Here is a 26,968-nt window from a genome sequence, read left to right on the forward strand (position 1 = left end):
TTTTATCATACTTAGAGCCATGAATGCTTTGACGTATCCATGAGTCCTTAAAAAAAGGAAATTTACTCCACAAAGATCCCATATTATTTCCCAAACAGGATCCTCTTCTAGGTCAAGTTCCTCAAGATGAATATTAAAATATTAACAGCTGACAATTCAGCTTACTCAGCCAGCAAATTAGTCACCCTGTACAAGTGAACAATCATTTGAAACAAGTCTTTCTTCAATGCATAAATCAACTATGGCTCGTTCCTCAATGACATCACAGTGAAAGACAGGCAGGGTCTAGGACACTCCCTTTACATAACTCATGTTGCATCTGAGGAAATGTATCATTCTCAGTGTGAATAAAATAATTCTGACTTGCTCATTTACTAATCTGTTCTCTAATTCTCCAGAAAATTATTAATAATTTTCAAACCACATATACTACTCAGAAGTGTAAATGTACTTCCCTTTACCTACCAGTCACATTCCTAAAGAGCTTATTGTATCTTACTCTTAAATTCAATAGTCAATTGATTTTCAACAAGGGTGCCAAGAAAATCCAGTGGGGAAAGAACAGTCTTTTCAATAAGTGGTGCTGGGACAACTGGATATCCATATGCAGAAGAATAAAATGGAACCTTTACTTCACGTCACATTCAAAAATTAACTCCAAACAGACCAAAGACCTAAATACATAAAACTATAAAACTCTTAAAACATATAGACATAAATCCATGTGACCTTGAGTAAGGTAATGATTCCTTACATATGATATCAAAAGCACAAGCAACTAAAGAAAAAAAAAAAAAAAACGGATACATTGGACCATATCAAAATGAAAAACTTTTATGCTTCAGGGGTGCATGGCTGACTCACTTGGTGGAGCATACAAGTCTTAATCTCGGGGTTGTGAGTTCAAGCCCCACATTGGGTGTAGAGATGACTTAAAAATAAAATCTTAAAAAAAAAATGTGTGCTTCAAAAGACACCATTAATAAAATGAAAAGGCAACCCACAAAAATCAAGAAAATGTTTGCAAATCATTTATCTGATAAGGGACTGGTATCCAGAATATATAAAGAACTCCAACAGCTCAATAATAAAAAGACAACCCAATTTTTAAAACAATGATGATTTGAATAGAAATCTCTCCAAAGATATACAAATGACCAATAAACACATGAAAAGATGTTCAACATCATTAGATACTGGAGAAATGCAAATCAAAACCACAATGAGGTACTACTTCACACACACTAGGATAGCAATAATCAAAAAGATAAAACAAGTACTGGCAAGGAAGGACATGGAGAAAAACTTTCATACATGGTTGGTGGGAATGTAAAATGGTGCAGTCACTTTGGAAAACAATTTAGGAGTTCCTCAAAAGTCAGAATTACTATATGACCCAGCAATTCCACTTCTATGTGCGTGTGTGTAGTATATATGTGTGTATGTGTATGTACGAACGTGTATGTATATATGTACATATATATATATCATATATATACACACACACATACCCAAAAGAAGTAAAAATATACATCCACACAAAAAGTTATATACATAAATGTTCATAGCAGTATTCAAAATAGCTAAAAAAGTAGAAACAAGCCAAATGCCCATCAACTAATGAATAGGTAAACACATGCAGCATATCCATATCGTATAATACTATTCTACTTTAAAAAAGAATGAGTACTGACTCATGCTACAACAATGGATAAACCCTGAATACATTATGCCAAGTGAAAAAAGTCAGATACAGAAGTCCACACACTGCATGATTCCATTTACATGAAACGTTCAGAATAGGCAAATCCATAGAGACAAGAAGTAGAACAGTGGATGCCCGGGACAGGGGAGAGGGGTAGGTGTGTGCTGGAGGACAGAGGGTGTCAGGAGGGTGGACAGTGACTGCTAGTGGGGTCAGAGTCTCTTTGGGATGATGAATATGTTCTGCCATTGGATAATGGTGATGGGTACACAACTCTGCAAAAACACTAGAACCACTGAATTGTACGCTTTTGATGAGTCAATTATATCTCAAAAAAATTAGCAAGAATGACCCCACTGCCCTCAACAGATATAAAATATGGTTAGAGCCCTTTAATTAAATTTCTGAACATTGCTCTGAAGATCCCAGTCAAGCCAATCCTTCTTACTCTCAAATAACAACGTCACAATCCACCTCATCAAGAAAATTAAGGACTCCAGGGCTTTCCCATTATATAATTATCCTCTTCTTCCCATATTTCAAAAATTTCCCTCTCTTGGCTTTTTCTGTCTACCACAAGGCTCAAACATCTCTCAGACTCAAAGGGGAAAAAGGTCTGTTCCTAGGACACCTCCGGATGCCACTCTATCCTTCCCTTCTAAATGGAGTTTTTTGAGGGGTGCTTGAGTGGCTCAGTCAGTTGAGCATATGACTCGATCTCAGCTCAGGTCTTGATCTCAGGGCCATGAGTTCAAGCCCCACATCGGGCATGAAGCCTACTTAAAAAAAAAAAAAAAAAAAAAAAAGAATTTCATAAATGGAGTTTCTTGAAAGAATATTCATGTATACTCACTTCCACCATATTGGCAACCCACTTACATCTCAGACCACTACCAACACACCAACACTAATTTATTCATTCAGTCAAAATTATTCTTCTGAAAATTACCACTGACCACCATATTGCCTAGTCCACTGAACACAATTCATACATGCCATTACCATACATGCCATTCCTGTGATCTCCTACTGACCATTCATCCTTTGACACATTTTCTCTCTGGGTTCCATATTACTTTTACCTGCTTCTACTTATGTCTCTCCTCTTGGCCTCTATGACCTCCTCCTTTGCACACACCTTAATTTGGTATTCTATCTTATACCTACAGTAATGACCCCCAAATCTACACACATCTCCAGTTCCTTAGGTTCAGACTCCTATGCAATAACCTTCTGGATCCACCCACTGCACTGCAGACACCTAAGAGTTTCTTCCACCTATGTACAATATCTTATTCATAGTCGTAGGTGCAGTAGGCACCACTGACTAAATATTGTTGAATGCCCAAGAACAGAACTCATCATTTCCTACACCTCCACCCTAAAACCGGCTTCTCCTATACTTCTAATGTCAGTTAATGACCCCAACATTTGTTCACTTAGTCATATAAATCATCTAAACCAGAAGCTTTACAGTCTTCCTGTATTTCCTAACTTTCAGTTGCTCTAATGCCATCTTGACATGCTCCTGCTGGTGGTATGAGCTAAGCCATAAATGCTCTTTACCCAGCACCTCTGTCAAGAATCGGTCTGCAGTCAGCAACTCTGAGAGACAAGTTTGTCCTTCGGGACAGAGAGCAGGCTTGCTTACCACTTAAAACAATGGATTCCCCAAGTCCTGTGTTCCTCAGATGCAGCGCAAACCAACTGCTTGCACGGCATCCATTTGGACACTCCACATCACCCCTGTGGGATTGGCCAGTGAGGGGAGCAACTCACAATGGCTGCTCTGCCATGAAGTCTTCTGACCCAGAAGTCCTATGTCTTCTCCTAGCATCCATGAAACAGTAACTAGCTAACTTATTAGCTTATGAGCAAGGTAAAAATACATAGATTAATTCCAACAACTTGTGTTATGTACCCCACCTACCATGCATGCCTCCCTGCCCACTGTCTTCAACTCAACCCTTACCATTCTCAAGTCCCACCCCCATTTCTTTCATTTGTAATGCACTAGCATCACTGTGTACATATGTTCTTGTAATTGACTCACCTGTGCATGCATCTCTTATTACAAACAAGACAGGGAGTCCCTTTGGTCAAAGATCATGACTTATGCTTCTCGTATATCCTGCACATCTTTGAAAATTACATAAACTCAAAAAAATGCAAGGTCCCTTTAAAGATCATCACATCCAATATAGCAGTAAAAGCACAGGCTTCAATGGGAAAGTAGGTGAAACTCAGGCTCCAAAATACTGGTCTTGTAATTCTGGGGAAATTTACTTATCCCTGTCTGAGATTTTGTTAAATGGTAATTCTATAAAGTACCTTTCAAAGTTTTGTTTAAAGAATAACATATACAAAGTACCGAACTCTGTAGCTAACAAACAGCTCTTAAAAAGGAGTAGCTATTATTCTTTTCTTCAATCAACGCATACTGAATGGGCTAATACCATCTTTCAAAGATATCTACAGCAGGGGCACCTGGGTGGCTCAGTCAGTTGAGTGTCTGACTTTGGCTCAGGTCATGATCTCATGGTTCATGAGTTCAAGCCCCACATCTGGCTCACTACTGTCAGCATGGAACCTGCTTCAGATCCTCTGTCCCTCCCCACCTTGTGCTCTCAATCAAAAATAAATTTAAAAAAATAATAAAGGTATCTCTAGCACCCAAAAGCTCAAGCCCAGTACCAATTAAGTCATGGGTTTGTGTCCTAGAGATCAATTAGTTTCACATACTTCCCCATAAATTACACTGCTCATCTCTGCCAAGTTTTTTTTTTTTTATATGTTATGTTGAACACAAGGGAAACCTGATCAGCAAGCCAAGAGATCAATAATAATCCATTTCCACTCAATAAACATCTCCATTCATCTGCTTAATGAATAGTTTTGTCAGTAGTATCCTCCATCTTCAGACCTTAAGGACTGGAAAAGTTGGACATTAGTCATTGTTTTATGGAGGTGAGGGGGTAAAAGTAAATGCCAACTCAAACAAGTTTTTATTTTATTTTATCATGTAAACTTGTACTTTCTTCTCCAAAAGCCTGTGGCCCTGTATGTATAAATCCCAATTTCAGTCACTGAGTAGACAGCAGAAACAAAACAATGTTGTAAGAGTTGTGTGTCTCATTCTCCATTAGCATATCAAGCAGATGCTAGAAAACAAGGATCTTCTGTTTTAGAAAGTATGTCAGAAATTTCCATCCACAGCCGTCCTCAACTCCAGTATCAGTCATCTCCCTGAGCCCACCAATGTCCTGAGGGTCAAAACCACCTTCCTGTATCAGAATCTCCTTGCTACCCTGCCCCTTCATTTCCTAAGGATCACGTGTGTCTTCCCAGACTGTCAGCATGTTCTCTAAGCTTCCTACTTCCTCAGTTTCACCTTGTAGTTTCACCTTGTCTTCTGAGTCATGACTGCTTACCTAAGTTTTGACCAGCCTCCTTACTCTTCCTATTCACGTGGCTTAATTTTCACAACCCGCTCTTAAATGTTGCCCAGCTGTGCCCTGAATCAGGCATCTACCCAGGCTTTTGATCCTGCTCTGAGACCTGGCAGTCTTCCTTCTCCATGCTGTGTCCGAGATCCACGCGAAGTTCTACAGAGCTAAAGAGAGCACATGGACCAGCCACCCTAACCTGGACTTCTGGGCCGAGCCAGCATTAAGGGCTCCCTGCAATTCCACCCTACCTTTCTAATTTCATCCTTCTGGCAGGCTTATCTGTCTCTGCCGCCTAAACTTGCCTGGTTCATTCCTGTTTCTGTGCCTTTGCTCTCAGGCCACACTTCCTCCTCAAAGACCCAACGCTCTCTCCTCCCCTCCTACCATGCACCCATTCCGATCATAAGCTTCCTCCCTCTAAGTCTAACCAAGGTTCTCCCTCCCCAGAGAAGCCTTCCCTGATCACCAGGCTTCCAGGGACCTTTCACTCCTCTGAATTCCAGTATTGCCAGATCACTCACCTGGCAATCTGTGATAGGTGCTTGTTTACCTTTTAATCTTATCTTTTCACAGGACGGCCATTTCCTCATGAGCGTGACCCATGAAGCACATTTTAAAAAACTGAATATTACAATACTAGTCAACACTAAGAGTTTTTAGGATGTTAAGATTCTCCCAACAAGAATAAGCAATCTCATTTTTTCATGTTTCTTTCTAGCCCTTGCCCATCCCTGTTTACATTTTTATACAGTAATAAAATTAACAGCAAATTCAACCTTACAGTTACACATTCTGTTTTACATTCTGGTTTTTCTGCTAACATAGAAAAGTCTTCCTTGTTAAATGATGTCCATTGTCATCATTCTTAATAGATACATAACAATTTTTCCACTGAGATACTAGACTATGATTTCCTTAAGCACTGACTTCTATCAGTACATTCTTCTTTGTGTCTTTGAGCCTTTCACTGAATTAAGTACTATAAAGTGCAAAGTAAACCCTTGAGAAATACCTGTTGAAATAAATTTATTATCCATGTTTCCTAACAACTGAAATAACCCATTTCACTACTCTTCTCTCTAGCTAAACATCTAATGTAATTTTTGGTTTCACTACCTTAGACCAGATAGATAGCAAAGGTATTTTCCAAACACTTTTGGTGTAAATTTATTTACTTTGGTAATTGATTTTACGCATATTTAAATATGGGAAACCTCTTGCAAAAAGGCAGTAAGATCCCATACTATCTAATATAAGCTAGACATCTGGCAGGCATTCAGTAAATACTAAATATTTTTTAAACCATCTGAAGTCATAAAACATCAAATTCCTGAATAGGAGAGTGTCACTGATCTACCTAGTGCCATCAATTATGCTTGTAAACCTTTCGGTTCATTTAATAATTATACTGGTTAATAATGTATGAATGGGTGTTCCTTACAGTGGAAGAACACAACCAGAGTTACGTGGTGAGTTGTCCATGTCTGAAAAAGAATATGAAAAACCAAACAGTATCTGCAAATAGAACTTCAAGAGAGCATGACAAAACAGGTTTACAGCTTTTCTTCAGCTCATTTGAGTTCATATTTCAGATGAAGAAAAGCAAAACAGAAGTTGTAATGTTAAAACTAGGTAAAATTACATATAATTTTTTATATTGGGTATATTTACATATACCCAAACCCACGTATAATTTAGCAAAAAAAAGACTGAAACACTCTTACTTCCATGATAAATGTTAAATAATAAGCCAACTAACTACCTTAACACCTTAGCAGATACTGAACCACATAAAGATCTTAATGGTACATTAGAAGCTTCCTGCAAATTTCAATTTTCCTCAAAAAGTAGCCGATGAGTCCAAACATCAGAAACTACACAGTAAAACATCCTTGTAACCCATTCTCATCTCAATCTTATTTGTGAGGAGTGATATCTGAGGTTGCTTCCTGAACTAATATGCTATGAGAGAAACAGCTATGACTAAAAGTTTACTATTTGTCACAATCATATACTACTACTTCATACACTAATTTTCACAGAAGTAATGATTAGACAAAGTAATATGATTCTTCTCAAAATTCCTGGAAAGGAATATAGTTCCATTGTAGTCTTTTTAAACAAATTCTAGATAGCAGTTTAAAAATCACTGGCTTTAGGGGTGCCTGGCTGCCTCAGTTGGTGGAGCATGCAGCTCTTGATGTTGGGGTTGTGAGTTTGAGCCCCAAGCTGGGAGTGGGATTACTTAAAAATGAAATCTTAAAAAAAAAAAAAAAAAAATCACTGGCTTCACAATAATAATACACTGAATTCCACAACTTCTAGATTTATGTAAATGACTACTTCATGACAAAACAGAAATAGAACCAATCTTAATTATCTGTGGTAATTACAGAAAAAAGAAGTCCATATGCATTCAGGAAATAACAAGGCTAGGTAAGAGATGTCACTAAATGAAGGGGGAAGCAGTTACCAAAATAATGCACTTCTATTTACAGAGTAATGAATCTATGTATAAACCTAATTTTAAATCTTTTTTTTTGGGGGGGGGGGGCAGGTTTGTTTGTTTTTAGCGATAGCACAAGCAGGGGTAGAGGGAGTGAGAAAGAATCCCAAGCAGGCTCCACACCCAGCGTGGAGCCCCATATGGGGCTCAATCCCATGACCACAAGATCATAACCTAAGCTGAAATCAAGAATCAGACACTCAACCCACTGAGACACCCAGGCACCCCAAACCTTAATTTTAAAATGAGTTCAACCAAAGGAACTGCTAATATCCATTCCACAGTGAAAATTAGTATTCTATGTGTCCCTGGGCACTCTGATACAACAATTATTATAATCTAATTAATGACAATTTATATAGTACCTTCCCTCAAAAACTGAGATTCATGGGGCGCCTGGGTGGCTCAGTCAGTTAAGCATCTGACTTGATTTAGGCTCAGGTAATGATCTCACAGTTCTCTGAGATCAAGCTCCATGTCAGGCTCTGCACTCGCAGCGTGGAGCCTGCTTGGGATTCTCTCTCTGCCTCTCCCCTGCTCTCCCTCCTTCTCTCTCACTTAAAATAAATACACTTAAAAAAAAAAAAATAACTGCTGCTTCAAATTCTGTTTCCCTCTTGTTCCCTGCCCCTCCCCCACTCATGTTCTGTCTCTCTCTCTCAAAAATAAATTTAAAAAAACATTTAAAAAATGTTTAAAAATTGAAATTCATGTGGGGAGGGGAAGAGGGTAGGATTCTAATGATCTGAGATGGGTCTTTTGTGATGGTTAGCTACATCTTTTTAGCACTGACATTTCCAAGTTTTTTGTGAAAAGGAAATTTTAAGAATGTGCTGAAATCATCCTTTCAGAATCAAGTTCCAGATAAAGTTGTGTTTTATATGGCCTGCTTTTTCATTTTTTTTAAATCATTTGTAATGGTAATAAACTTGAATAAAGATGCCTGAGCACCTAAGAACAAAAGCTTCTGAAAACTTTCAGAGTTCATCTAAGACCCTTTGATTTTGTCAAAGGAAAGACTGAAGACCCAAAATGTGCACTAGTTTAAGTTCTTAGGGGAAGGAGAAAAAAACAAAACTCTCGTAGGTCACATGACAGCCTTACACTGACCTAGCAACGCCAAAAGAAATGATCTTTTGGGAAGATCTGACTCCTAGGGAAGACATAAACCAACTTGGAAAAGAAGGACAAACCAACAAAACATACCGTCAACTGGCTGATCTGTATATCTCAATATATACAAAAGACAGCAGAGAAAAGGAAAATTGGAAAACTCGTGATTTCTACATAGACTTAACACTTGAATATGAACACAGAAGCTGCAAAAAGAGTCTTATCAATTGAAAAGTCATCTCCTGGGATTATAACAGTGATCTCAATAACATAGCCTTGTACAGAAAGTGTTTTCAAATATATTATCTCATTTAAAGTTCCTTGCTCAGTCACGCTGCTGCTTAAGCATTAAAGCCAAAACCCAGCCCACCTCACCGCGGTACTCTTCACTCCATTCGACAGTCTAAAGAGGATTTAAAATGTACTCGGTTTATCTGCTTTCTCTACCCTCCCTGCAGAATTGAGAGAATGTCTGAAAGATACAATTTCACAAGAATCTTGGCACTTAAACTATTTATTGTTGAGAGATGACGAATATGACTTCAAGCAAAAACAAAACTATCTCAACAGTCAAAAAAGCGGGGGATGGAAGGGCATCTCCTCTCACTTCAAAGTTTTTACAATTCTTTATGACCGCCCAGTTAAACGTATAGAATGAAAAATCAAGACGAGGAATTTTTGCACTTGAGTGCTTTTTCAAGAGTAAACCAAATTCCCTGCCATTTTTTCCTGCCGCGGACCACAAAAGTGCAGGGTTGAGGTGACTGGGCCGGAGACGTGGGGCCTCGGGGTGCCTGGCCGTCCCGGCCAGGGTGGAGGGGTGAAGACCGAGGGGCGGGGGCCACTCTGACAGCTGGCAAGGAAAAAGCAGGGGACGCGTCGGTGCACGGGCGAGGAGTAGGGGCGGGGGAAGGAGGAAACGAGCCCGGGGCGAAGGACCAGAGCGCCCTCCCGCAAGGGCAGGAGAGGCGTGAGGGCGAAAGGGCGCCGGGGCGGGGCGGGGCGGGCGCGCCGGCGGAAGGGGCAGCGGACCGGGACGTGGGGCCCGCCGCGTCCCGGACGCGGTGCGGGCGAGGGGAGGGGCGTCCCCGCGCAGGACGGCCGGGCGCGGGGAGACAAGGATTCGGGGTGCGCCGGCCGCCCTCTCGCTTGGTCGCGGACTGCAGGGGCGGGGCCGGCCGGACCCCACACGGCGGCCGCGGGTGAGGGAAGGGCGCGCCAGGCACCTGCCGCCTCGACCGTGGCGGCCCCGGGCGGGCTCGGCTCTCACCTCTCCGGTTCATGGGCCGGATCCGCACAGCCACTTTCACTTTGGAATCCCCCATCCTGCTGCTGCCGAGACTCTCCCTCGGCTTCCGTCTGCCTCGGCCACCGGGCAACTCTTCGGGGCTGGCCGGGCGGGAGGGGGCTGCGGGAGGGAGGGGCGGGGAGGGGGCGGAGCCGGGGCGGGGCGAGGCAGGTCGCCGAGCTCTCGGCGCTCCCTGGTTGCATGACGGGACTTGTAGTCCCTGAAGGCAGTCGTGGGCAGTGGGCAGGACAGCGGCGGAGGGGCTCGGGTGGGGCAGGAGACATTAGGCGCATTTCGCTCCCTGGAACGTGTAAATGCTCCTCTGTTTCTAATCATTCTACTCTCACAGCTAGTACTGAAACATACGCCGTCGGTAGGCTGATACCACACCTGAAAATAGTTGAATAGATGACATTGGAGACCCTGAGAGCGATTTCTTCAGACTTATTTCCCGCTAACCTTAAAGTTTGATCCCCGCCTCAACTTCCTCTGCCTGGATTGCACTCCCGGCCTTGTTTGCTGAAATCTTCCTTCAAGACAAGGCAAAAGTTAACCTCTTCAGGATGTCTTCATAGATCCGCAGGTTAACCGTATACGACCTCGCCCTCTGAGCCCCTACCAATCTATTCCAGTCTTGACCTTGGGCTCTGGAACCAATCCGAATTCAAATCCTGCACCAGCACTTTCCAGCGGTGTGACCATGGACAAGTGATTTGATATTTAGTGCTTGTCTTTTCATGATTAAAATGGAGACATTAATGCCTACTTCATAGGATTGTTGCAAGGCTTAAATGAGTTAATACGAATAAGTTCTTTTAAAACTCCCTGGCACATAAGAAGTGATCAATAAAAGTAAGTCATTATTATCTTCGCTTTGTTATAGCACTTATGCTGCGATTATTTGTTCTCCTGCCATATATTTTTTAAACCATGCCTTATGTGTGTAGCGTAGCAGGTAGTAGAGACCCAGTAAACATTTATTGCGTGAATGAGTGAATGAATGAATGCATGAAGCCGCGCTAAAATTAGCTCGTTATTAAACCCAAGCAGAGACTACTAACTGGTGGCCTACTGGCCAGATCTGACCTGTAAATATGTTCCATTTGGACCAACAGTACTGTCATGAAAATTAGGAGACTTGTCTGTGTAATTCTGGGCCTGTGCAATTACATCCTGAGAATAATGGATTAGAACTAGGTGGCAGTGGCCACTTTTATGAGAGGCAAGTTTCTCCCTTTCACCATTGCCTACTTCCACTGGGCTTTACCACTCATGTGCCTGGATCCTGTAGGTTTGTGATGCCTACTTGGATATGCTTTAATGATAGTACAAAACTCAGAACTATTTTACAGGTGAATAAATACAGAAAGCCAGCATGACTTGCCCTTTTACCAACCATCCTATCGCTGACCTGTCAAAAAGGTTAAAAGCACCTTTAAGCAGAATGTAATTCTTGTACCACATATAGATGAACATTGAAGACATTATGCTCATTGAAATAAGCCAGACACCACACACAAAAACACTGTATGGTTTCATGTATATGAGATACCTAGAAAAATGAAATTCATAGAGACAGAAAGCAGAATGGTGGTTGCAGGGGGCTGGAGGAAAGCAGGAATGGTAGTGTGTTTTGTTCTGTTTTGTTTAATGTTTGAGAGAGAGAGAGAAAGAAATGGAGCTCGAGCAGTGGAGGGGCAGAGAGAGAGGGAGGCACAGAATCCAAAGCAGGCTCCAGGCTCTGTGCTGTGAGCTGTCAGCACAGAGCCTGACACGGGGCTCAAACTCATGAGTTGTGAGGTCATGACCTGAGCCGAAGTTGGATGCTTAACCGACTGAGCCACCCAGTGCCCCAGTGAGTTAGTGTTTAATAGAGTACAGAGTTTCTGTTTGGAAAGATGAAAAAAGTTCTGGAGAAGGATAGTGATGATTGTTGACAACAATAGGGATATACTTAATGCCACTGTACACTTAAAAGTGTTTTAAATGGTAAATTTATGTTATATTTTACCACAACTTTTTTTTTTTTTTTTTTTTTGAGACAGGGAGAGACAGAGCATGAACAGGGGAGGGTCAGAGAGAGGGAGACACAGAATCCGAAGCAGGCTCCAGGCTCTGAGCTGTCAGCACAGAGCCCGACACGGGGCTCGAACTCACGGACCATGAGATCATGACCTGAGCCGAAGTCGGACGCTTAACCAACTGAGCCACCCAGATGGCCCTACCACAACTTTTTAAAAAGGTTTTGTTATGTCCCCTTTACCAGAGTTGGGTACTCTGGTCCTAAACATTCTTCCTAATAACCGTCTTCCCACATTCAGATTATAGTAAATAAGGATTTCCAATGTGTCAAGGTTCCTGGGCAGCCATTCTTCCCTTTATATCTCTTTTATAATGTGGCAAATGTTGGTTTTAAAAGGCATGTTGTTGGGGTGCCTGGGTGGCTCAGTCAGTTAAGTGTGCGACTTCGGCTCAGGTCACGATCTTGTGGCTCGCGAGTTCGAGCCCCACGTTGGGCTCTGTGCTGACATCTTGGAGCCTGGAGCCTGCTTCCGATTCTGTGTCTCCCTCTCTCTCTGACCCTCCCCCCATTAATGCTCTGTCTCTCTCTGTCTCAAAAATAAATAAACGTTAAAAAAATTTTTTTTTAAAGGCATGTTGTGATGATAGCTTGAATCTAGCATTGTAAACCAAGGTCAGACAGGCAGAAAAAGAGAAGGCTGCACAGTTTCTGTGGGAACCTTGTGTTTGAATTTATGCTCAAATTTCAGAAGAAAGCCCCTAAGGAGGTGAAGTGGGGGTGGGGCAGAAATTAATAGGGAAGAGGTGAGGACTTTCTCTAAAGTTCCAAAATCATTTAAATTGTTGGGGAAATGTTTGATTGGAAGAAAATGATAGTAGCTTCCCAAAGGACTGTAGAGAAAACCCCTGTGGGCCATTCTCTGTTCTGACTTCTATTCACACCAACTTCTCTCTTTTAACTTCTGCAATATAGATGAGGAGAGAGGATTCTTAGAGAAGAGAGTCCAAGACCAGAAGTGCCTTTATCTTCCCATGGAAAGTCTTCCTGAGGTAGACCAGAGAGAAAGGACTGAGATACAGGTTTCAACCTGCAGCCCAGGAACTTGGGGGCTTTAACATCAGGCGAACCTGGAAAGCTGCCTAGTCACTATGCAGGGGGTGTGGGCTCAGGCTCCAACAGGAGACAGGAAAAGTCAGGTCTCTCTCTTAACTACTCAGAGGAATGAGGGGAGAAAAAAGAACTTGGTAAATAAAGCACTCCCTTGGACCTTTGTTTTGTAAAGCAAGGATTTAAGAAGCCAACCAATATTTATTGGGTACCTACTAGATTCAAGGCATTGTGATAGGTCTGTTTGAGGTTGATTTTGAGCTGTGTTGATAAGTGTCTTATTTTTTGCCCTGACATTTTGCAAATTTACTCATTCTAAACCTGATTTCTGGTTTACTTTTTGTTACTTTGATCCACTCATTCAGCAGTTTCTGGAGACGCCTGCGTGGACTGAGGAATACATTTTGCTTTCTCTTTATAAGATCATCACTTACAGAATAATACTAGCTAACATACTCTGAATGCTCACTATGTGCCAGATACTGTCATAAACATTTTACACGAATTAATTCACTTACCACTCACTAACTCTGTGAAGTACTTACTGTTATTATCCCTGCATTACAGATGGGGAAACCAAGGACCTGAGCAAATCACCGAAGGAGCCACGGTGCTCCTACTGTTCAGACCTCCCATCCACAGTCTTCCCGGATGGGAGGTGTCTACATGCAGATTGCTCAGCCCCTTGGAACTTGAGATTTATTTTTCACCATTCTACTTTCCAAAAATCGTTTCTAAAACTCCATTATTGTAAAAAAGTGGGAACTGTGTACTAAGTTCTGTTTTTGCCTTTAAAAAGGAAGGAATGAGCTAATGGCTCCATCAGGCAAAACATTTCTTTCCAGCATAAATCAGGATTTACCTGTGTGTCTTAGCTGTGCCAGAGCTTAGTTTTCCCAATTAGAATTGTCTCTTCCAGTCTCCTCAGCTATACTGTGAGCACAAGGAGGGTGTCTTTTTCAAGTCTCTTTGTCTCCGACACTCACTACAATGCCTGGAACTGAGTAAGCAGGCACTTAATACATTTAGGGGAATGAAGATACTAGCAACACAGCATCACAATTGACCTCAGACAGATTGATTAGATGACTTGCCTCAGATCACACAGTTAGTAAGCGGCTGGGCTGGAGGACAAACACAAATTGGTCTGATTCCAGAAATCTAGGCTGTTTTCACAAAGAAGCCATCCCCATGGGTCCTTTCATGTATTTTTCATGCTTTTCTACCTTGTGAATCCTTGGTGGGAGACTTGGCCTCCATAATAGCAGTCATCATGTCATAGCTGTTATTTATGGAATGCTTCTGTGCCAGGCATTGTGCTCAGCACTCCCCATATATGATCTCATTTAGTTTTCACAACTATCCCATGAAGTGGGTGCTATGATTATAGCCTTTGACAGATGGACAACTGAGACTTAATAAGGCAAGTTAACTCACACAGTAGCCTGAGTAAGAAGTTCCTGAATGCAAATCCTGGGTGTCCCTTGTCTAGACTGCCAAACCATTACCACTACCCCACCCTGTCTCTTCATGTAGTACCTGATGCTCAGCTGGTCTTGCAGTGTTTACTGACACTCCTCATCAACCACCCACTAACAGGACCACACCTGGATCTTGCCATGACCTAAGACTGCTCCACCTATGAAATTCAATAACTCTCATCCATAACCTCAACTTCATCCAAACTCCCTCACCCTCCTACTCCCAAGGACCAAGTACATCGTTCTTAAGCCTCTAGTTCTTCAACCTACCTCATTTCTCATACTCAAACTCCTTTAAAAAAAAAAAGTTTATTTCTTTTGAGAGGGAGAGAGAGGGGCAGAGAGAGAGGGAGAGAGAGAATCCCAAGCAGGTTCCATGCTGTCTGTTCAGAGTCTGATATGGGGCTCAATCTCACAAACCTTGAGATTATGACCTGACCTGAAACCAAGAGTTGGATGCCTAACTGACTGAGCCTCCCAGGTGTCCCTCATACTCAGACTCCTTCAAGGGTTCATTTTTACCTTATTTTCTTTCTTTCTTTCTTTCTTTCTTTCTTTCTTTCTTTCTTTCTTTCTTTCTTTTTCTTTTTCGTTCTTTCTTTCTTCCTAGAGATAGTGAGTGGTGCAGGGATAGAGACAGAGGGGGACAGAGGATCTGAAACAGGCTCTGTGCTGACAGAGAGCCTGACATGAGGCTTGAACTCACGAGTTGTGGGATCATGACCTGACCCGAAGTTGGACACTCAACTGATAGCCATCCAAGTGCCCCCAGAGATTCATTTTCTTACAACCCTAGTCTAAACCTTGCTCTTGACTATATCATCAACACCACTCATGACCTGTAAATCCTTAAACTTGTGTAATCAATTTCCCTTATCTTGTGTGCCCAGGAACCCAGCTAGAGGAAGTCACACATCCATACACAGTGGTGGTCTTTGATCAAAGACCAAATCTGTGGCCTTTGATCTCAGCGTGGCCCTCAGTAGAGCTTGAAAACTGTTCTCCTGCTCAGGTCTCCCTCCTGTTCCTCCAGAGGCTTTTACCATCTTCATCACTCTCTTCAAGCCCCCAGCCCAACAAGGCCACCCAGCCCAGCATGGCCACTCCCAAATCATGCCACTCCTACATTGCAGTAAAAGATCAAGGCTCTCAGGTGAAAATTCCCTAAATTTCCTATGCCCGTAATTTTATCTAGGACTATATTAGCACAAACTTTTCCCCTCCAGTTGCAGAGGTAGGTGTACCTCTTGAGCCTCCAGCTCAAGGCTAAGATCTCTATTCCATGATCTTTCATCCCACCTCCATGGCAAAGTTGTTCTGTTAGTCATTCCCTGTCTAACCAATTCAACCTTTCCTTCTCCACTAGCTCCTTCTCTTTAGCTGGTATCTCCCACAGAAAAATCAAAACAAAAAATAAAACTCAAGGAAAAAAAAAAACAAGGACAACTTTGTGTCAACCCTTGGTCCACTTGTAGTTACCAGCCTTTCTGCCTCGTAGCCAACCTCCCCCAAATAATAATCCATACTCATTGTTTTTCCTTCCTCACCTATCATTAGTCAACCAACTATTAATTTAATCATGCTTTCACCCACCCTCACCCCTCTAATAAAACTGTCATTGCAATCAGCCTTCCTATTGCAAACCCAGTAGGGTATCTTTCAGCATTTTACTTGATACTTGATTTCTCTGTGATATTTGGTGTTATTAGCCATCCCTCTTCTTGAAGCTTTTGAGTCTGTCCCTTGATTTCTATGGCAGCACTCTGTTCTCCTTGTTTTAATCAACTTATTACCCCAGTCAACAAACTTCCCTATCATGTGCTTGACACTACTGTGTTAGGTGCTTTGGATACAAAGATAAGAAAGACATGGTGACTGTCCTTAAAAACTAAAAGATTTGCTTAGATTTCTGGCAAATTAGTAACTTCTTCAAGTTCTTTTGCTGCCTCTTTGCTTGTTTCTCAGTGCCATGTAGGAGTCCCCTTTAAAGACAATGGCCTCAAAAAGGGGCAGGCTCGGTATGCCAGGCCTGAGAGATCACACGGAAGGCAAAGCTAAGGATACTCCAGCCAGTTCCAGGGTGGGGAAGGAAGAGCCAAGAGATAGAATGGGCAGCTAAGAGGTAGAGAAAGTAGGCGCAGAAGAAGGCAAAGGAAAGAAACAGTAGTATGCACTCTCCTAAAAGGGTAAGGCCACAGCCTTGGGGTTTAGGAGGCTGAATGGAATTAGCTTGGATTTTGAGAGGTTTAGATGATTAGAAGGGTGCTCTTGAGGGTTGGAGATTAAAGATCTCCTCTGAGGGGCGCCTGGGTGGCTTAGTCAGTTGAGCATTCAACTTGATTTCAGCCCAGGTCATGATCCTGAGCCCCATATTGGGCTCCACATGAGCATGGAGACTATTTAGGATTCTCTGTCTCTCTACCTCTGCCTCTGCCCTTCTCTCTCTCTCTCTCTCTCTCTCTCTCTCTCTCTCATAAAAATTAAAAAAAAAAAAGATGTCCTCTGAATATACTAAGTAGGGTGGCCCCAGGCAAGGCCCTCTTTCCCTGGGATCTCATTTGGAATGAGATATGGTTTATGAGACCAGAGAGCAAGGTGTAACTTGTAAACTCAATTATTTACATACTAATGTTCTTTTTGTTCTCTTTTTGTGCTTAGTCAACTTTTCTTAAACTTATGTTTATTTGACCTATGCTAAGGGGAAGCAAAGGAAGGGGCTTTTTAACAGATCTTTAAAAAGCAAGTCTATCTCTGAGGCCAATGTGGTAAGGGCAGTGGGGACTGGGAAAAGACCACAAGAGTCAAATCAGAAGTACAGATTTGAGATCACTGGGTTCTGCTCCAGTAGAGTCCTCTCTTCATGCTGGCTTCACAGACCTGGGTTTTACTCTTTTATGGAGCGTGGCATTCCCTTACCATCTGCCCTTACCACTTACTGCTGTCTCCAAGACTGTTGGTACAGTCTCTATCATCCCCCACACTTGCTTTGATTACTCTCACTCAAAACTGCTACCGTCCTTGGGATGCCCTCCCTCTGCCGGTTGAAATCTAACCATTCAAGCCCTATTTTCTCCGTAAGGTCATCCCTCACTAATCCTACACACATTACTATTTCCCTTCTGGAAACTTTTCTAGTACTGTACTATGTTAGCATCAGGTTACGAGCCGACTTCAATAATGTATATAAGTCTTGTCTTCTCCAATTAGACTGAGAACTCAGTAGCAGGGATGATGTCTTCTCATTCTTGGTATTGCTCAAAGCAAGGAGCACACAGCCAACACCGCATATACTAGGTGACTGAATTGTTTCCATTTTTAAAAGGCACAGAGGTGAAAGAGCCAGGAGACAAGAGAAGGGATTTAAGTTAATTATTTTGACTGATATTCTAGAGTAACAAGAAATTCCAGGAATAAATAAGCCTGGAGAGGAAGTGGGGTAGAAGATCTTTAGAATAGGGGCGCCTGGGTGGCTCAGTCGGTTGAGCGTCCGACTTCGGCTCAGGTCACGATCTCATAGTCCGTGAGTTCGAGCCCCGCATCAGGCTCTGTGCTGACAGCTCAGAGCCTGGAGCCTGCTTCACATTCTGTGTCTCCCTCTCTCTCTGCCCCTTCCCTGCTCATGCTCTGTCTCTGTCCCAAAAATAAATAAACATTAAAAAAAATTTTAAAAAAAAAATAGAACATCATTTGGCCCTTTTTATTGAGGAAATTTAAATTCCTACTAATCTCTGAAGAGCCAGAAGATGGCCTTCCAAAACACAGATTTTACACCAAGCTCCCCCAAAGTGTTCACTCTACGTACAAACATAAATTTACTTCCCCCTTTGCTGAAAAGCATCTCTTGGGATGCCTGGGTGGCTCAGTCGGTTAAGCATCTGACTTAATTTTGGATTAGGTCATGATCTCACAGTTTGTGGGTTTGAACCCCACATCGGGCTCTGTGCTGACAGTTTGGAGGCTGCTTGGGGTTCTCTCTCTCTGCCCCTCCCCTGCTCGTGCACTCTGTCTCTCTCAAAATAAATAAATAAACTTAAAAAAAAAAAGAAAAGCATCTCTTAAGGACATCAACAACGAATCTCTGATAGGCTTAGTGCATCTCCATAAATCATTCAGGAACAGAGGTCAAGAGGAGGTATTCTTTTGATATTATTCAAGCCAGATTGTACAGATCAGTGCCCGTAAGTGAGCACAAAGGGACATCTATAAAATATTCATGGGCTATGGCACAAAGCACTGACTGCTTGGGGGACCCGCTGCACCACCTAAGGGATTAGATTAGTCAGATCTGTGGTGGCAGTGGTCTACTCCCTTAAACTCAGAGATTTCCACAGCTCATCAACAAATCTGACTTAGAATTTAAAGGGATTTTTTGAATCTTTGAAAGTTTAGGGCAGGCTGGAGGTAAACTATTTGGCTCAGGCTCCTTGCCTAAGGGAAGCGACTGACTTTTTCACAAAGAAGGCTATCTGGAAAAGGAGCAAAAACCTCCTCTGGGAAATATTGTATAGAGCTGGAAGACAATTAATCTCTCAGGAATATACCTTGAGAGGAATCTTTGCCATCAAAGATACTCTCCTCCCTTTGTTCCTTATTGATATTGTTAAATCAAATATTATTTAATCTAACCAATATTTATGGGTTTTTTTTAAGTTTATTTATTCGTTTTGAGAGAGTCAGAAACAGCATGAGCAGGGAGGGGCAGAGTCTAGAGAGGGGGAGAGAATCCCGAGCAGGCTCCACACTGTCAGTGCAGAGCTGGACACGGAACTCTATCCCATGAACTGTGAGATCACGACCTGAGCTGAAACCAAGAGTTGGACGCTCAACTGACTGAACCACCCAGGTGCAACTAATCTAACCAATATTTGATTGCATGTGTGTGTGATCAAATACTTGCCTGTGATAAGGAAGCAAAAAATGAGTATGACAAGCTCTACATTTCCAGAAGGTTATAATTTATTTGAAGATAAGTATGCTGTTACAATGGAAGGAAATATCCACAGAATTCCACCTTTGATACGAGGGAGGTAATTAAGATCCTGTTTTCCCGGGGAGATTGTCACATATCACAGTAGCAGGTGGGTGGGGTGGAGGCCAAAGTGTAGCTGGGGAGAGAGGACCATTCTGAGTCACCACAGATTCAGATCTAGAAGGTGTCACCTAGGCAGGAAGCATGAGGGTGGGGCACCCAAATCCCGATACTGGAGGGAAGACAAGAGGAGAGGAAATGTTCCAGGCTAGGATAGATGCCACGTGTGGTTTTAATCTTCTAGGCACCAGGCAAGAAGTGGTTAAAGAGAAACCCAAGACAGCTGTAGCCTGGGGGGGCCTCTGTAATAGGAAGTATCATAGAGTTCATTTTTCTATGTCACCAAGGGAGACTTCATTCAGCTGGGACCCAATCTGGAAGCTATTCTACCCACTAGAAAGCCAGGAGCTATAACACCCGCCCAATGCCACAGAATGACTCAGAGGCAGCTGAGCAAGCCCCAGAACGGAGTGGGGACAGCTGCACTATTCTCTCACTGGCACATCATCTGTGGAAGGAAAAGCAAAACCTCCTTCGAAATATAGAAAGATGTAGCCATCATTCACCAGTATGATTCCAGACAGATCAAAGGCTTACATGCATCAACTTGAACTAGAGAAAAGTAAAAGTGAATATTTAGCTGATCGCAAGCAAAGAAAGAAGTCATCAGTAATAGTACAAGTACCAAGAACTTGTTCGAGGTCTGTATAGGTGGAAGTGGGACTCAAACGTGGGTCCGGGCAACTCCAGAACTCTATTCTCAACCCTGTACAAAACTGCTTCTTTAAGAAAAAACAAAAACAAAAACGGGTAGTTCAAAAAACAAAGATTTCTAAAGTGTGCCCAAAAACTTCACCAAAAAAATGGAAAGACCAAGCCACAAATTGAGAAGTGTGGCAAGTTTGATTGACGTAGACTTACAGTCCTAAAGAAGATTTATAAATCAAAAAGACAGAAAGAGACCAATAGAAATGTTTTTAAATTTATTTTTAAGACCAATAGAAATTTTGATAAAAGTAAGAAACAGGCTGTTTCCAAAGGAAAAATATGTGGTTCGTGAATGTGTGAAAAATGCTCAATCTGCTTCATAGTAAAGAAATGCACGTTTGATGGTGTGCCTGGGTGGTTCAGTCAGTTAAGGGTCAGGCTTTGGCTCAGGTCATGATCTCGAAGTTCGTGAGTTTGAGCCCCATGTCGGGCTCTGTGCTGACAGCTCAGAGCCTGGAGCCTGCTTCAGATACTGTGTCTCCTTCTCTCTCTGCCTCTCCCCCACTTGCACTCTGTCTCTGTCTCTGTCACTGTCTCTCTCTTAAAAATAAACAATAAAAAATATTTTAAAAAGAAATGCACATTTGACAAAGACATGGCAATTTTCCTTCTAACAAATTGACAAACTTCTAACAAAAAATTAATGCCTAGTTTTTGGTGACATAAAGTTGGTAAAGGGACTGTTTTTTTAGAGAGCCAACCCAGGACACAATCATTCCAGAAAACAATTAATAACAATAGAATATATAATAAATAACTAGATATATGTGTTATTATTTTAACATAAAAATATGAAAACAAGATATTAATCTAAAACTATATGTTATTTAGTATTGTTTACTTATCCATTACATAAATGCTATTTATTTATTTATTAAATGTTTATTTTTGAGAGAGTGAGTACATGCACACACACACATATGCATGAGCAGGGAGAGAGGCAAAGAGAGAGGGAGACAGAGGATCCAAAGCTGGCTCTGCACTTACAGCAGAGAACCCAATGCAGGGCTCAAATCCACGAACTGTGAGATCATGGCCTGAGGCAAACCCAGACATTTAACCAACTGAGCAACTCAGGCACTCCCATAAATGCTATTTAAACAAAACCACAATAAGACTAGTTAACAAGGGCAACATATATTTGGTAACAAGACAAATTAGAAAATGATGTGCAGGAAAAATATGTTTTTTTTAATGTTTTTAATTTTTAAGTAACCTCTACATCCAATGTGGGGCTCGAACCCACAACCTCAAGATCAAAAGTCGCACACTCCACCAACTGATCCAGATAGGTGCCTTGAAAAATGACATTTTTATCATGTTTCTTTCGATTCTCTGATACAGCAACTTACTTTTAACTTTTTAAAACTCTTTTTTTGGATATTTACATTTTGTAGGCTGTATTATTATTGTGTATGCTTAAGATACACAAATGTAATACTTTTCAAAAGGGGAGTGTAAAAACAGTAGGACTAATTAAACAAACCTTAACCTATGTTTAATAAAAAAAAAAAAACAAAAGATGTTTCTTTCTCTCCCATAATACCGTAGGATATTTTTACCCTTTCTGTTTCCTTTTATAATAACTTAGAGCCTCCTTTTGTTTTATATAGTGATAGAATGAATATACTCAAATGTAAAAGTCAGTTTGATTTACAGAGATGCTCCTATCAAGCCCACATTACACTAATTCCAATGTGATGGAAACAAGCTAATATCCTCTCAACAAAGCATTTCAGCATGGAATACTTAGGATTTTACCTACTAGTAATAGCACGGTTTTAGACATGTAAGAATTTGTATCCAACTCTGCAAAAATGTTCATCCACTTTGCAACTACAAGCTTGTTTTGGCAGAAATAACAGCTTATCAATGTCTTTATCAATAACGTCTTTGCGTCTCTACATCCATCTTATCAACTATTCATATCTAAAATGCTCATCATTCGTGAGCACTCCAAAGCAAGCCATTCTCCAGGCCCATGTCTCAGAAGGCTATCTCCTTCCATTTTTATAGCCAAATATCTCATTAAGTTATTCTGCAGTTTTCAAGAGCCTGAAAAAGGACCAAATCTTTTGTAATGAAAATTTCAATTTCATAGGTGAGCAAATCACATTCCTCTTTTAGCAATGTGGTGGTGGTGTACAAGGTATGCAAAATATGTAGCAGAAAAGATCTTTTTTCATAGTCTTTGGTGAAAAAAGTATAGACTGAATGTAATTTGCCCAAATTTACATTTTGAACTGTCTGCCAAATATGCAGATAAGCATGATCCAGCTTGTAGTTGGATAATATATCAACAACCTTTTGTTTTATGTTTTCTATAGTTGCACTAAAGTCTTCATAGAAATCAAGAAGATGATTTGGAATTCCGTTTTTCCTATCAAAGTACCCAAGAAATAGAACTTTTTTTGCTGTCAGGGAGGAAGTTTTCCTATGCCCTCTTAGTTCAGTAGCTGGAGCCTGTGAATTAAACTGACAAAGACCAATTAACAGGAGAAAAGGTATAATTTTTATTTAATATTTATGTGCCCAGGAGTTCACAGAAAAGAAGTGAAACTCAAAGAAGCAGCTAGACTTGGGGGTGTATATACCATTTGAACAAAGGAAAGGAGGTTTGGGTTCCAAGAGATGATAAATCACAGGGAAGAGATTGGGGAATATATGGGGGAACTAATGGAAAATAATGGATATTTTAGTAAGGTCTGTTTATGCAAACCCATCTCAGTTTCGACTCCCTATTTCTGATGATGAAAGTGCTCTTCTTCCTGGTGCAAGGGGCAGGGCTGGGGGGGAGGGGTGGGGAGGCACCTTTCTCCAGGGAAAATTTAATGTTTTTTTATTTATTTTTGAGGGAGATCGCATGTGAGGAGTGTAGGGGCAGAGAGGGGGTTGGGGGGACAGAGGATCCGAAGCAGGCTCTGTGCTGACAGCAGTGAGCCTGAGGCAGGGCTCCAACTCAGAAACCGCAAGATCATGACCTGAGCTGAAGTCAGATGCTCAACCCACTGAGCCACCCAGGTGCCCCCAGGGAAAATTTATATAGTGCTTTGAGGCAGATGGAAGAGGGCAGAGAGCATGTTTTGTATCCGCTGTTTCTCTAGTGACTTCAGCTCAAAAGAATATGCCAAGCTGGCATATTTGGGGGTGGCATATCCTGGTCCCCTTTAGTATCACCACTGTTGCTGTGATTTAACTTATCACTTGATACACTGTAGAAAGTGTAATGTTGGTGAGCTCTGCCAGAGTCGCTCTCCATTGCAGGAGGCCAATACATTCGTTATCAGAATTTCCTCTTTTTGTTCTCCCGTTCTCCCACAGGACACTTCAGTTTTAACCTCTGAATCAGGAAATGTGACTTCACTCAGTCACAGAGCAATCAAAAGGAGAAATATGAAACTGTGTGTTCCTTAGTGTGGTATGTTCACACTAATTCAATGGCCACTCTTTTCCACAAAGCATTGGTGCCCTTTGGAGAAACAAACAAACAAACTTTTGATTGTCTCATCCCAGACTTCTGAGATTCATTCTTCATCTGTGATTTTATATCTTCTCCACCATACCTGACTCCAATTTTTTTTCTGCACCTGCATAGTGTGCCCTGTTTTGGTTATTTACCTCCCCAACCCCGTCCCTGTGTCTTTTCATCTGCCAGTAAAATGACACAGTTTAGCCCTCGTTTTCAGCGACTTCTGGGTCATGCTGGAGTTGGTATTATAATCTGAATTCTTAGAAAACATGATCACAATATTCACGATGTTAAATATTAAACTCGCACTCAATACAAATTCTCAGTACAAACAAAGCACAACAGTTAATCCATAGACAGAGACAAAGACAGTTAAGCCTCACAGTTACAAGGCATTTTGAGTTACACTCTTAAGTCAAATCATGCTGATGATCACAAGGAACTGAAAGTCATGGCAGCCAACATGGGTAGTTGGTGACCATGGAGGGTGGATAATCTATGCCATATCCATTTGACGCTAAAAGCAATGTTGTTTTCAGCCACATGTTTTAGCAACCACGTGCATCTTATACTTTTCCCCCAAGCCTCCACACCCATACTGAATGAAAACTTGGAGATCTAGAGGGGTTTCCTGGAATGTGGAACTTTCAGTGCTAAAGCCACAGGGGGACAGTCCCTATGACAACAGCGCTTTCAGATATTTCTGGTAGGAAGTATATATTGGTGCAACTTTTCTAGAGAGCAACTTAGACATTAAAGAGTCTTAAACATGTTTATACCTGTGAACCCTCTGGTCATTCCACTTCTAGGAAGTTTATCCTAAAGAAGTAATTAGAGGAGGTCATAAATAAACATTTACAATTATGGATAATCAGTTGGGTTTTATTTATAGTATTCAAAAACTGAAAATAGTTTAAATTTCCAACAATAGGGACATAGATAAACTGTTATATGTACCTTTTATAAGGGGATGCAGTCATTACACACAATCGTTAAAATTCATGTTTTTGGAAAATATTTAATGGCATGGAAAAATACATTCTAACAATAATTTAAAAAATTTTTTAATATTTATTTTTGAGAGAGAGAGAGAGAGAGACAGAGTGTGAGTGGGGGAGGGGCAGAGAGAGAGGGAGACACAGAATCTGAAGCAGGCTCCAGGCTCTGAGCTGTCAGCACAGCCCCCGACATGGGGCTTAAACTCACAAATCGCAAGATCACGACCTGAGCCGAAGTCAGACGCCTAACCGACTGAGCCACCCAGGTGCCTCCTAACAATAATTTTTAAAAACAGTTTTCAGTATGATTCCATTTTTACCTAAGATATGCATTTATACCCATATATAAACCTGTACACTAAAAGAAAAAGAACAACTAGAAATACCCCAGAATGTTAGATTTTAGTTGGGAGGACTATGGCTAATTTTAATGATTTATTATACTTTCCATATTTTCCTAATTTTCTATAGTCAATAAATTTTTTCTGACTTTTTTGCTTTTGTGACATTTAACCATTTCATATTTTTGAATTACATATTTCAATGACAAAAAAAGTGCTATAAAAATAAGACAGTAAACTTCTCTGTACTATAATGAAATCAGAGCAGTTTTAAGGTATGGCCAGATTTCTTGATTAGCCACTGTCAAGATGAGAAGGTTAAAACAATTTTGATAGATACCATCCAAGGTCCAAGCGAGTGACACCAAGGGACCCTACCCTTAGGGTCACTTCATTCAGCTACATTTTGCATAAAATTCAAGCTGGTCTTCATTCATAGGCTCTTCTCAGACTTGGAGCCATTGTTTCTTTCATAGACAATTGATGTAATTATCCTTCAGACCTTCTCTTGTAGATTTATTTGCCTGATGGCTTAAAAACATAATTAGATCAAATGTTTTAATACTGTCTGAGGAAGGAGCAATTGCCAACCATGAATGTGAGTTTTCTGGAATTAGTCATAAGGGTCATAATGGAAGGAAATTACTTTTTTCATTATAGGCTAATATGGGATGCTACTGATGAAGTAAATCATAAGAAAATAGGAGACTCTGTGAAGAAATTTGTCCAAGTTTTCACCAAGATGTAGAAAAGGAATTAATATCAAACCGCTACTCCATATTATTTATAGTTATAATTTAAGTGATTATATTTAAGCTAACTATAGAGTAAATTGTACCCAGTTGTCATTTCCATAGTGTGGATTCCCATATTCTTAGGAAATCTTTTAGTTGCCTGTCAAGTCTTAAGTGAAAGAACCCCTTGAGGTGTCATCCCAGCTGGATTTGTGAGCTAGGTTGCCCTCAGCTGACAACTGCGGAAGGGATGTAGGTGCTGGAAGTGAGCTGATGTGAGAAGCAGCACCCCTTCTCCTAAATTGAGACTAGCTTAGACCTGCATGACCCAAGGCAAGGAGGGAGAAGATGACCATCTCAAGTCTACCACAGGGGCCTTAATTAAAGAGCAGGGCCCTTCCAGATTAACGATACAGACATTACGTGAGGGACCTATACAAATACTGAATCCTGGTACCTGTCACTTTCTTTGCCATTCTGCAGTGGTTCAATTTGACTCTGAAATCTCATTTTGCCCTCACTGTAATAGAAATTCAGATTTCCTATTTGGGCTCCATGTGTTTTGTGTGCTAAAAGGGAGGAAAGCAAAGCTGGAGGAAGGAAGAAATAAGGAGTGGAAAACATGCTATTTAGATGGAAAGGACTGTGATTTTTGCAGTCTACTGGAATACCCTATGCGTTACTTTAGGTTCCTAACACACACACGCAAATGTAAAACTGCCCCCCTCCCTTTTTCTCTGGATTAACTTATTCCAGACCTCTTGCTTCCTTGTTGTTCAAAGCTCAGCTCGTCACCAAGTTCTCTATCAGAAAAGTAAGTAGAATCTGGTCACCCCAAGTGTACTGATGGCTGGGATGGGGGCCGGGGGAGGGGACCTGGGATGGGGTTAGAACCACAAGATGGAAGGTAAAGATTGTAAACGCTCAGAAGGCTAGGGGCTATCCAGGTGAAAGTCA

General features: G+C 41.3%; 1 protein-coding gene across 1 annotated transcript in view; it reads right to left on the reverse strand.

Moving 5' to 3' along the window:
- KIF13B (kinesin family member 13B) overlaps nucleotides 1-10,189 on the reverse strand; it is a 198,305-nt gene extending 188,116 nt beyond the window's left edge. The window contains exon 1 of the mRNA XM_019440893.2: nucleotides 10,044-10,189. Coding sequence (XP_019296438.2) covers nucleotides 10,044-10,098 — 55 coding nt within the window. The 5' untranslated portion in view covers nucleotides 10,099-10,189. The remainder of the gene's footprint in view (nucleotides 1-10,043) is intronic.
- Between the last annotated feature and the right edge of the window lie 16,779 nt (nucleotides 10,190-26,968).

The sequence above is a fragment of the Panthera pardus genome, unplaced genomic scaffold (genome assembly GCF_024362965.1).
Source record: "Panthera pardus isolate Hobbes unplaced genomic scaffold, ASM2436296v1 HiC_scaffold_13, whole genome shotgun sequence".
Taxonomy (NCBI): domain Eukaryota; kingdom Metazoa; phylum Chordata; class Mammalia; order Carnivora; family Felidae; genus Panthera; species Panthera pardus.